The 12,889-nt window shown below is 38.2% G+C and overlaps 1 protein-coding gene across 10 annotated transcripts in view; it reads right to left on the bottom strand.

Annotated features, from left to right (window-relative positions):
- Positions 1-12,889, bottom strand: part of EYA3 (EYA transcriptional coactivator and phosphatase 3) — a 107,588-nt gene that overhangs the window by 58,121 nt on the left and 36,578 nt on the right. For 7 of the 10 annotated variants that reach the window (XM_059036184.2, XM_067013801.1, XM_067013820.1 and 4 more), the window contains 2 exons: positions 11,405-11,505; positions 703-746 (listed from right to left, as the gene is read on the bottom strand). In XM_059036184.2, the coding sequence (XP_058892167.1) occupies positions 703-746; positions 11,405-11,437 (77 nt within the window). In that variant the 5' untranslated portion in view covers positions 11,438-11,505. Of the gene's footprint in view, positions 1-702; positions 747-5,764; positions 5,941-11,404; positions 11,506-12,889 lie in introns of those variants that run through there. The other 3 variants (XM_067013795.1, XM_067013814.1, XM_067013776.1) reach the window with 2 other exon arrangements.

Below are 12,889 nucleotides of genomic sequence, written 5' to 3'. Positions count from 1 at the left end.
TCAATGCTTGGTAGTGAAAATATGACAGATCATTTAATTGGAAGTGTATAAGACACAGGGCTAGTGTGACAATAGAATAAATAAGCTGGAACGAAAGTGTGTGTGGTGGTATAAGAGCAGGATTCTTAAAATTAAGACGTTAGAGGTGATGCAGTTACCAATTCATATGGTTGGCAGACAAACAACAAAAGGTAAGAACTGTGGACAACTGAAAATCATGGTGTTGTGGAAGCCAGAACATGACATGCAAAGAAGCTGCCTCTTTTCTACAAGGGGAGCCGAGCTAATGACTAAGGTGTCCCATATCCATTTGGTAATTAATGATTAACACCTTGGATTTTCCTTATTTCTGTCTTCCCTATTATGTATACTGTACATCTGACGGAAGAATATTCACCATTGTGTCTCTTCCACATATCACAGGATCTGAGAGATACCATGAGATTGGTATATATTGTTGAATAAATAATGAATAAATGAAAAAAATCAGCACAAACTTTTAGAGGAAAAACTTTTAGAGGAAAGTTTTCAAGGACAAAATTTTAGAGGAAAATTTTCACCTTAAACCAAATAATATCACAACGTAAAGACTGATGCTAAAAACCAAAAAGAGGGTAGTCAACCCAAATCATGCCCATATACTAATCAGCATGTAAAAACAATTATAAGTAGGTCATTAAAAAGAAATTCAACTCTGTATACCTTAAAGTTTGCTCTCCTGATTCCTGCATCTTGGCTTTTTTCACCTGTAAAAAAATTATACAAAAGCATCAGTGTCTTGATCTGTTTTTAAAATCATCTTAGCTACTCAAGTGGCAGCCTAATATTAACGAATAAAGTACAGGGTAACTTTCCTTTTGTTTCCTTTAGATTTATTTTTATTAATCCCTATTATATTTTAGAGTTAGAGATGTACTTGTTTTTCACATGAGGCTCTCTATTTTTTTAAATGAAAAAAGTGTTTTTCAGATTCAAGGTAAAATAAAAGGTTTACCAGGATTTTTACTCAACACAGAATGTTTACCAGGATAAGGTATCCAAACTTGGATACAAACTGGTTAGTTTAAAATTTTACCAGACACACAGTTTTATTCTCAAACAGTAAGTATGGCAATCTCACTATCATCTAATCATTTATTTAACAGAAATATATTTATATTCAAATTACTTACATGCCAAAAATAAAAATAAATTCTAATCAGGTTACCAGTAATCTAAAAAATATTCTTTACACTATTCTGTTTTTTCCCCATATTTTCACCTTCTCTAATTCTTTCTAAGGTAAAAGCATTTTCATTGAAACAGTTTAAGAATCCATTAATGAAAGATCATTGGTTAATACTACTAAGTTTTCCCCATTTTTTTTTTTTTCCCCGTACTCGGGCCTCTCACTGCTGTGGCCTCTCCTGTTATGGAGCACAGGCTCCGGACGCGCAGGCTCAGCAGCCATGGCTCACGGGCCCAGCCGCTCCGCGGCATGTGGGATCTTCCGGGACTGGGGCATGAACCCATGTCCCCTGCATCGGCAGGTGGACTCTCAACCACTGCGCCACCAGGGAAGCCCTTCCCTGTTTTTTTTTTAAGATGACAAAGAATCTGATTTTAGAGTTTTCTGATTAGAATTACTAGTTATAATAGAAGTATGCTTAGTGTGCTTAGCCATACAAATTATGAATACTTAAAAAATATTTCAAGCTGACAAAGAGTACTGCCAACCAGTATAAAGAGTAAGAACTCACAGAGGCAGAAACTTTGCTAAACAATTTTAAATAAACATATCCAGTGGGAATATAGCTATTTAATATGATTAAATTTAACAATTCAGACAAGGTTAATAATAAATACAAGTTAAATACAAGGCCCATACAATTTCTCATGGACAGCCACTCCTCATGAGAAAACATGACAAAATAAATAAAACCAAATACTCTTGGTTATTTGCTTATGGCATATCGACTTATTATATAATGCTGCCTTAATTTTCATAGGTACCAATAAAGATAAAGAAAAAAGGGGCATTAAAAAAGAACCCTCTAGGGACTTCCCTGGTGGTGCAGTGGTTAAGAATCTACCTGCCAGGACTTCCCTGGTGGTGCAGTGGTTAAGAATCTACCTGCCAGGACTTCCCTGGTGGTGCAGTGGTTAAGAATCTACCTGCCAGGACTTCCCTGGTGGTGCAGTGGTTAAGAATCTACCTGCCAATGCAGGGGACATGGGTTCGAGCTCTGGTCCAGGAAGATCCCACATGCTACAGAGCAACTAAGCCTGTGAGCCACAACTACTGAGCCCGCGAGCCACAACTACTGAGGTCTGTGCACCACAACTACTGAAGCCGACGTGCCTAGAGCCCATGCTCCACAACAAGAGAAGCCGCTGGAACAAGAAGCCTGTGCACCGCAATGAAGAGTAGCCCCTGCTCTCTGCAACTAGAGAAAGCCTGAGCACACCAATGAAGACCCAACACAGCTAAAAATAAATAAATAATTTTTAAAAAACCCTCTAAATTTAGAAACAAAATTACAGAAGCATATGAAGAAAAAAGAAAAAAACAAAGAACTTTGAGGTAGATAAACCGTTACTAAGCATGATATTAAATTCAAAAGCCATAAAGAAGAAAATAGACTGATTTTACAAAAATTCAAAACTTCTGTATGATAAAAGATACCAAAACCAACCAGGAGGTCAAGGAATTCCAGGATGGTATACATACTGTGACAAGAGAATTTAATTGTATTACAAATGTATGACATAACCTCACTGAAAGGCATAGGAGAAAAATGCGCTGATGGAATAATGCTGGAAAACACGTTTTGACTGGAAACTGCAAGCCTAAAGATAAGAAAAATTCAACTTTCTAGTTTATCTACTGCCATAATTTCACAAATGACAAAATACAGGCTCTTGCTATAATATAAATGTGCTGTCCCCCCCCCCCGGAAGATGACAATATTTACATAAGGTCAGATAATAATGTAATTTTCCAATAGTGATGAATCTATGCTTAGCTCACCCAAAGACCCTCTTTGCGATCAAAGAAATGAATTTAAAACAGTCTATGGTCTCCTAACAGTAATCCATATAAAGAAAACGAGAGCACTGAGGAATCTAATTTATCAGTCTTCATTTTATTAGAGCCAGAGAGTAACAAATTTAGCTAGAGAACTAAAAAAAAAAAGCCCTGGAGCAAAATTGTAAAATATACCATAATGGCCTTTCAAGTAAGAACTATGCTTTTTCACTTTCTATTTACTACAGTGCCAACTCAGTACAAAGAGTATGTACTCATAAATAGAAATGGAGAAAATGTACTTAAAGACATATCTACCAAACAAAAAATTCTGGGGGAGGAAAATGTGTTATCAGCTAATTTTGTACCTTTCACAGCCCATTGTTAGCCTTGATTTGGGCAATTATGTCCTCCTGTAAGTCAGGGATAGGAAACCTTGGCACTAGAGGCAGGTAAACTAAAAGGATACAGACAGATTTCACTGGATTACAAAAGGATGGGTTCAAACAATAAGAAACTGACAGAATGTAAAATAGTGCAGCTAGTTTGGAAAACAGTCTAGCAGTTCCTCAAAAGGTTAAACATAGAGTTACTATTATATATAATCCAGAAATTCCCCTCCTGACTATATAACCAAGAGAAATGAAAACTTATGTCCACACAAAAACTTGGACATGAATGTTCCTAACAGCATTATTCAAAATAGCCAATTCCTTCCTTCCTTCCTCCCTCCCTCCCTCTCTCTCTCTCTCTCTCTCCCTCTTTCTTTATCTGTGGTATGAGGGCCTCTCGCTGTTGTGGTCTCTCCCGTTGCGGAGCACAGGCTCTGGACGCACAGGCTCAGCGGCCATGGCACATGGGCCCAGCCGCTCCGCGGCATGTGGGATCTTCCCGGACTGGGGCACGAACTTGTGTCCCCTGCACCTGCAGGCAGATTCTCAACCACTGCGCCACCAGGGAAGCCCTGTATACTTTAAAATGGATGTGAATTGTATCTCAATAAAGTTGTCATTTTTAAAAAATGACATAATCTTACGGGCATATTATGACTAAAGGTTACACAAAAAGGAAGAACCACTGGCAAATTCATGAATCAGAGTTCTACTTGTGCCTCTGGTTTAAAAAAAAAATGCTTTAAATATAACAGAGCAAAGGAATACATATAACCCAATACACGAATTCAGAATATCCAGGTTCAAGGCTCAGTTCTGAGAGTTAATTCACTGTATTTCTACTTCTCTGCATCTGTTTTCTCAACTGTGAAAGAAAACTGTGACTATTTCACAGGCCTGCTGTGAAGATGAAATTGGTGGTGGTAGTGGGGTGGGTGGTAAGGGAGAGAACGAATGAGAGAGAGGTGTTTATGAAAGACAAAGACATTGTTAAATTTTAATGTCACCACCCAAAGCAGCAAAAACAAAGCTGAATTCCCAAAATTTCAAAGACAAGATTAAGAAATACCACTTTCTAGATAAGAAAATATTATGCATCTCAAATGTCATTCCAGAACTATTCCGAGATGACTTACAAGTATATAACTATAGTGCCTCCTAAGTTTTAACAAGAGGCTAAATCATACTAGGGCTTGATAAACTATAATCTTGGGAATAATAAATCCAACAGAAGTCTGCATGAAGCCTATAAAAAGGAAGATGTTTTTGTCAGAATTTATCCACCACTGTCAAACAAAGCATATCATTCTCTTTACTAGAAAGTCATACTCTATATTCCAGAAGGGGAAAGGGCTTGATCATAACCTGGATGAAATTATACACAAAAAAACATTTAATGCTATTTTCTTTGATTGTGCTTACCAACAGTCATCTAATTATTAATTTTACTTCCAGAACTTGACATAAGGAAATGAGTATGTAGAGAGTGAGAGTAAACATTCCAAATTACTAGAAACTAGAAAGGTAAATACCCATGGGAGAGACAACTGCCTGCTCCACCATTGTATGTGGGGTGTGACTTGCGATGCGAGGCAAAAAACGTGTCTTTTAAGTTCACAGGTACCCATCCGAAAGAAGTCACATTTGGACCTAGTAGGAACTAATGGGCATCAGATCCTGGATTTGATCTGGATGCAGCAACTGATGGAAGCTGGGGCTGTTTCTCTTAAGAGGAATGTGTGGGGGAAGGAGTTACATATTGTTCTTTAGATGTGAAAAATAAAACAGGTGAACCAAAGAGAAGATTATGGTAGATTCACTTATAAATATTCAGTGGTCTTTTTCCTAGGCACACAGGATGCTATAGACTGAATGTCTGTGTCTTCCCCAAAAATTCATATTTTGAAATTTTATCCCCAATATGATGAAATTTGGAGGTGGGGCTTTTGGGGTGATTAGGTCATGAGGGTGGAGCCCTCATGAATGGGATTAGAGACCTCCTGGGAATTCCCGGGCAGTCCAGTGATTAGGAGGTTCACTGCTGGGGGCCCAGGTTCAATCCCTGGTCAGGGGAACTAAGATCCCGCAAGCCGTGCAGCAAAAAAATAAAAAAATATATTAAAAAAAAAAAAGAGACCTCCTTTTCCCTTTCCATCACGTGAGGTCACAGCAAAAAGATGGCAGTCTATGAACCAGGTAGCAGGCCCTTACCATACACCAAATCTGCTGGTGCCTTGATTTTGGACTTCCCAGCCCCCAGAACTGTGAGAAATCAATTTCTACTGTTTATGAACCACCAATTCTATAGCATTTTGTTACAGTAGCCAGAATAGACTAAGACACAGATGGATGGCATTTTCCAGACCTCCTTGCTGTCAGGCTGGAGCCATCCACGTAAGCCACTTCTACAACTACCCCTTAAAAACATCTCGTGATTCTTCAATCCTCTCTTCCATTTCTTTGGCAACCATGGAGGCCACAGTTGAAGATAACAGCATCACAAGAAGAAAGAAGCCTTCATGGAAGACTGGCCCAGGAAAGCTGTCAATCCACATGAGACTAATGTCAGAGAAAAATACACTGCAGATTCATTCTCCAATGTTAAATGCCTATAGTGAGAATTCTAGTTCATATTCACGCTATCATTCATTCAACTGACTGTTCTCTACCACGCCCTCCTGAAAGGGAATATAATGATAAACAAAATACAGTCCTTGACCTCAAGGAAGTTACAGTCTGGTTGAAAAGAAATAGATAATTTCTAAAACAGTGAAACAGGGACTTCCCTGGTGGCACAGGGGTTAAGAATCTGCCTACCAATGCAGGGGACATGGGTTCGAGCCCTGGTACAGGAAGATCCCACATGCCGCGGAGCAACTAAGCCCACAAGCCACAACTACTGAGCCCGTGTGCCACAACTACTGAAGCCTGTGCACCTACAGCCCATGCTCCACAACAAGAGCAGCCACCACATGCAAGGAAGAGTAGCCTCTGCTCCCCACAACTAGAGAAAGCCCACACGCAACAACGAAGACCCAACACAGCCAAAAATAAATAAAATTTTTAAAAAGTAACAGGGGCTCCCCTGGTGGCGCAGTGGTTGACAGTCCGCCTGCCGATGCGGGGGACGTGGGTTCGTGCCCCGGTCCGGGAGGATCCCACATGTCACAGAGCGGCTGGGCCCGTGAGCCATGGCCACTGGGTCTGCGCGTCCGGAGCCTGTGCTCCGCAACGGTGAGAGGCCCGCGTATCGCAAAAAAAAAAAAAAAAGTAATAAATAAAACAGTGAAATAATGATTCTGATAGAAGTTCAAGGTTCTATGGAACACAAAGAAGGAGCACCAAACCCAGTCTTTTTACTGGGGGGAGTCTAGAGAATTAGAACTCATTTGAAATAACTTAGGTACCTGCTTATAAATGTGGAAATAAAATATTTTTAATTGATATGGTATCCTTTATAGTTTGAAGATTACTCTCCTTTATCGATAAGACAAAAAGAAATTAGGGGTTGAGTGTAGTCGTTCTCTCTTTGCCACTTATTCCATTCTTTTATTCTCCAAGTCAAAAACACAAATTTTAGGGTCCTTTTCATTGCTCTCAATCAAGAATATTTCCCAAGCTTCACTCCTTTTCCATGTTTTAGCCTAGAGTACACTGTGGTTGTAATCATGTACCACCTCTTTTGTCTACAGTATTACTAATTTTTTAAATATTTAAATACAAAAGGCATATATGCTCATATTTTTAGAAACCCAAACCATACAGATATGTATAAAATAAAATATAAAAGACCTTATTCTGGGCCTCCCTTGTGGCGCAGTGGTAGAGAGTCCGCCTGCCGCTGCAGGGGACATGGGTTTGTGCCCCGGTCCGGGAAGATCCCACATGCCGCGGAGCGGCTGGGCCCATGAGCCATGGGCGCTGAGCCTGTGCTCCGCAACGGGAGAGGCCACAACAGTGAGAAGCCTGCATACCGCAAAAAAAAAAAAAAAAGACCTTATTCTGCCCCCAAACCTCCATGATTTCAGTATTAAGTTTCGTGTATATTCTTCTAAAAATTTTTCCTATGTATATATGTCCTTTTAAAACTTGAGCTCAAAGAGCACCCTGATAGCTATAAAGGAGTTTGTTAAGTGCTTCCAGTTTGCCAGGAACAGTGTTAATTTATACCTCCTATCCTAAAACCGAGTTTGGTTAGTGCCCCCTTTCACTCTACAAAACAGTTCTAGTTTGGACAATAATATGAGCTACTTCAGAGTAGCTGAGAAAGATGAAGACTAGGGTAAAAAGATGGAGTGATTTCAAGGTAAGTGACAATCACAGAGAGAACCATTTCTGCCTGCAGAGGATTGAGGGCTGACTGGCAATAGGGGAAAGTGAAAGAGAACCTGAGGCTAGGATTTATGTCGTATTGTGAACAATGACTGGAACAATCTCGAGATAGAGCTAGCAAGTAGTACAGAAACAAGAAAGGGATAACTCAGTAAGGAAGAGACAATGTGATTAAAATAACTCCAATAGTAAGGCTTATCAGCAACATCTCTCTTTATACACAAGTAAACAGCAGGGTTAAAAATCCTGGCTTTGTTCAAGACATGGAAACAACCTAAATGTCCATCGACAGATGAACAGATAAAGAAGGTATGGGGTGTGTGTGTGTGTGTGTGTGTGTGTGTTTGTGTGTGTATGTATATAATGGAATACTACTCAGCCATAAAAAAAGAATGAAATAATGCCATTTGCAGCAACATGGATGGACCTAGAGATACCACACTAAGTGAAGTAAGTTGGAAAAGAAAGACAAATGCTATATGATATCACTTATATGTGGAATCTAAAACATGATGCAACTGAACCTATCTATGAAACAGAAACAGACTCAGACATAGAGAACAGACTTGTGGCTGCCAAGGGGTAGGGGAGTTGGGGAGGGATGGATTGGGAGTCTGGGATCAGCAGATGCAAACTATTATATATATGTATAACTGAATCACTTTGCTGTATACCAGAAACTAACATAACGTTGTATATACCTCAATAAACTATACCTCAATAAAATAATTTTTAAAAAAATCATGGCTTTGTCATCATCAACTTGGGACAGGACCATTCTTTCCAATCAAGTTTTAGATTTCTACTACAGCCTGTGAAAATTAGCTTTACTCCTCAACATCTGACATTTACTCTTCTTATTCTAATTATTTTTAACAATAAATGCTCTATATTATTCGTAGATTCTATATTTGTCCGTTCGGCACCCACTAATCACAGGGCCAAACTAAGAGCCAAACTTGCTTACATCTCCCCTGCAATCTAGAGCCTATATTCTGAACCATGCTCTGAACTATATTCCCCTGCTGTAAATCAACCCAGCGCCAGATACCTAGTGATAGCTTCTATACCCCAAAACTCTCTGGAATTATTCAAACTAGCCAATCCTAAATAAACAATTACCCTACATTATGTTGCTTCACCTTGCCTGTGGAAACCTCAATTAAGGCTGTAGCCTATGCATTCTCTTAGAATTCCCCTATGCATCTCTGCCTCCTGAATGACACTGGTGCTTACCCCCGTGACCCTGTGTGGTCTGCTACGTCTCTCATCTCTAAGAGAACTGTAACATGAAACTTAAAACAAAAATAAATTTATCTATTTATTTGGCTGCATTGCATCTTCGTTGTTGCGCACAGGCTTTCTCTAGTTGAGGCAAGCAGGGGCTACTCTTTGTCGTGTTGTGTGGGCTTCTCATTGTGGTGGCTTCTCTTATAGCAGAGCACGGGCTCTAGGCTCCCAGGCTTCAGGAGTTGTAGCACACAGACTCAGTAGTTGTGGCACACGGGCTTAGTTGCTCCGTGGTGCATGGGAGCTTCCTAGACCAGGACTCGAACCTGTGTCCCCTGCATTGGCAGGCAGATTCTTAACCAGTGTGCCACCAGTGAAGTCCAAACTTTTTTTTTTTCTTCTTTTTTTCAATGGCACTGACCTCTTCATGTAGTTACTCAATCACCTTTATAAATTAAGACCCAGGTACAAATCAATTAAAAAAAAAATTCCCCATGACAATCACCATTTATAGTCAGCAGAAAATTTGTGGGTTTAAAACAAAAATTTTTTTTTGGTATTTAAAAAAAATTTTTTTTTAATTTTTTGGCCACATCACATGGCTTGTGGGATCTCAGTTCCCAACCAGGGATCGAACCCAGGCCCCTGGCAGTGGAAGCAGAGTCCTAATCACCGGACTACCAGGGAATTCCCAGAAAATTTGCTTTTTTAAAAAAAATATATAAATTTATTTATTTTATTTCTTTTTAAATTTTTGGCTGCATTGGGTCTTCGTTGCTGCATGAGGGCTTTTCTCTAGTTGCAGTGAGCAGGGGCTACTCTTCGCTGTGGTGTGCGGGCTTCTCATTGCTTTGACTTCTCTTGTTGTGGAGCATGGTCTCTAGGCGCGCAGGCTCAGTAGTTGTGGCACACGGGCTTAGTTGCTCCAAGGCATGTGAGATCTTCCCGGACCAGGGCTTGAACCTGTGTCTCCTGCACTGGCAGGCAGATTCTTAACCACTGCGCCACCAGGGAAGCCCAAAAATTTGTTTTTAAAGCACTTTAATTTCTTACCTCTTTCTGAAGTAACAATCAGATTTTGCACATCATATAACAGATACTGAACAGAACAGCAAGCAAATGAAGCAGAGAGGAAAAAATGACTCACCAGCAGGTCAGCTTCACAATTCTCATTACCTTAAATAGGTAAGGAGTGACTAACAACAATACTCATTTCAACGCTTACATAAGTCTTTTGAAACTATGACTAGAACTTTGTCTCACTATATTAAAAACTGAATGACAGAATCTTCTTTGGTACATTTAGTGTCTCTAATTCAGCTATTTGTTCTTATAGTATATATCTTAGATACACCGCTGAGGATGATTTTTAACCCTACCATTTCCCTGATTATTAATGTTCCACCAGGGATATGGGATGACATTTTAAATGTTTCAAAAGGTCCTTTTACCAACTGCTTATGTCTTCCTAGTTTTATACTTAAGTGAGGGGCTAAAAGACTAATTAATAGCAAAAGAGTCACCATTATGCACGTCTCAACATAAAGTAAAATATTAAAAATCTATCACTGATGTAAAGAATACATCTAGAACATGAAAAACATACCCTATTATCTGCTTTCAAAATTCAAAGTTTTTTAGGTTGGATTTTCATAGGGAGGTAAACATGTACCACTCTATATTCTCTCTTAATATAAAATGCAAGAGGCTCATTCAGGAGAGCAAATTGAAGAGCAAATTGAATCAGTATTTATCTAATTTCAGAAAAAGAAGGTCAAGCCAAAAGGAAAAGATTCTTTAACACAAAAGTACCTTAATAGAATGATTACTATTACCTTCCTTTTTTAAATGCTAAGGGTCATAAAACACTTACGGAAAAACAAACAAAAAAAAGCCATGGTAAGGCAATAAATCTGTATCACTTGGGGATATTTAAAATGATTTTATTTACGTTAAATATTTAAAAGAAATTAAGAATTCAACTTATTCTCAAGGGTCTTATCTATTTTTAAGAATTAGCTAGTGGTCAAATTATACTTTCTTCAACTACTACTACTACTTAAAAAAAAATTAAGTCAGGGAAATTTAGGTAAAGATAAAACTAGATTTTCTGGCACAAATGGTATATACTGTTTGGTAAATAGATGTCCTCTTTTATTTTCTAAAAACTGTAAGAGTAGCCATTGCTTTTTTAAAATGGCATTTCTAAAGACAATATTTATTTTGTAATGCTGAATTTCCTAAGCAAGTCCTTGGCATTAAGTTAGCAAAATATGAATTTAGGAACACAGAAAATGGTTTTCTTAGAAAGAAAGTATTAAGATAAGTCCTTTCCTTAATTTTATTTCTGATTTAGAATCTGTAGTACAACTGAATAATATTTAAAATCTCTTAAGATTAGCTTTTCTACAATCAACTTTAAATTGTTAAAGGAAATACTTACTGGTTGCTCTGGTAAATCTTGTTCTTCTTCCATGAGGACCAATATTTCTTTATTACACTTATGTGACTGGACTGCAAGTGTCTCTCAGCAGTCTTCACAGTCTGTTTAAAAAAGAGGGGGGATTCAAAGCTTTATGTACTCTTAAAGCATTATCATTGAGGCCATCAGATAATAATTTTTAAAATATTTTGCTACCTCAATCTTTCTACCTGAGCTCCAATCTCAAAATCTCAAATCTGCACGTGGCTTTTCAAAATGGACATGCTGCACCAAGTCAGGATAGGTTTACACAATGACTTTTATGATTTCTTGCAAAAGCCAACACGTGGAGCCACTTCTGCTGTACTTAAAACATGGTTACTATAGTGCCCAATGCATTAAACACTTTATAACAGCCATGTGCAATTAACTAAAACACAACTTTTTTTAGAATTAGGGTTACATTAAAAAATGATAAAAACTAGCTTAGCCAGTCAAGAAGTTATGATAACATCTAACCTGCTTTAATGGGGAACATTTACATAACTGTTAACACACGATCACTTTAAATAGGGCAAACTGGAATATCAAATAAATACTTTTGCAACCAACTATCTGTATATATGTAATCAACTTAAAGGAAAACTCAACTCTTCTGGATCTATTTTAATAATGCAAATAAATAAGTAAAGTGAAACACTGAATTTTAGAATTAAGGAAAATAATCATGTGGAGCTAGGACCCAATTTATCCTGAAATAACGAGCTCCACTACATGTATTGCCTAGTCAATTATTTAAGCAAAATCTTTACCTTCTCAGACCCTGCTCTTCCTGTCCTGGTTTTCAAACTAAAGAAGAAAAATAGGACTCTAAGCCCCACATTTACTGGTAGGAACACGTTATTGTGCCCTGCTGCCAAGTGAGACAGAAAGATGTTAGAAAACTAAATAATTATAAAAACTATAAACTCCATTTCTATTTAACAAAAATGAAAGTAGCACTTCTCCAAAACAGATGTGATTGTTTGCCTTTAATTAAGGTCACACCTGTTTTCACTTATTTTACCAACCACTGTAACCAACTTAACAGACAAAGCTAAAGCAAGTATAGAATCTTATTGCAGAAGTAATGAATAAAAAGGGAAATGAAAAACTTCACTTATACCAATTTACCACCACTCCACTAATACTGCTCTATTCTGGTGTAATACAACACACTTTATTTTAGAGTCACACTCTAGAATGGGAAAAGGAGAGAAAACACGTGTAAGGGACACAATCAGACGCAAAACTGTCCAACTCTGACACAGCCTTCCTCCCTGCCCTAATCTAGAATGTCAAAAGAAAAAATAGTTTAAAGGTCAGAAGAACTTGATGCTCAATGCACTCACGTGTAACTCAAACACAGAGCCTCAACAGCTAAGTTTTCATACTACTGGAGGTAGATAACTAGTACTGCAGAATTACAGCAGGCAATAACTAAAGCTCACAGGAGCTATCTTCCCT

The sequence above is a fragment of the Kogia breviceps genome, chromosome 1 (genome assembly GCF_026419965.1).
Source record: "Kogia breviceps isolate mKogBre1 chromosome 1, mKogBre1 haplotype 1, whole genome shotgun sequence".
Lineage (NCBI taxonomy): Eukaryota > Metazoa > Chordata > Mammalia > Artiodactyla > Physeteridae > Kogia > Kogia breviceps.
The sequence above is the reverse complement of the archived record's forward strand: the minus strand, read 5'-3'. Positions and strand labels throughout refer to the sequence as shown.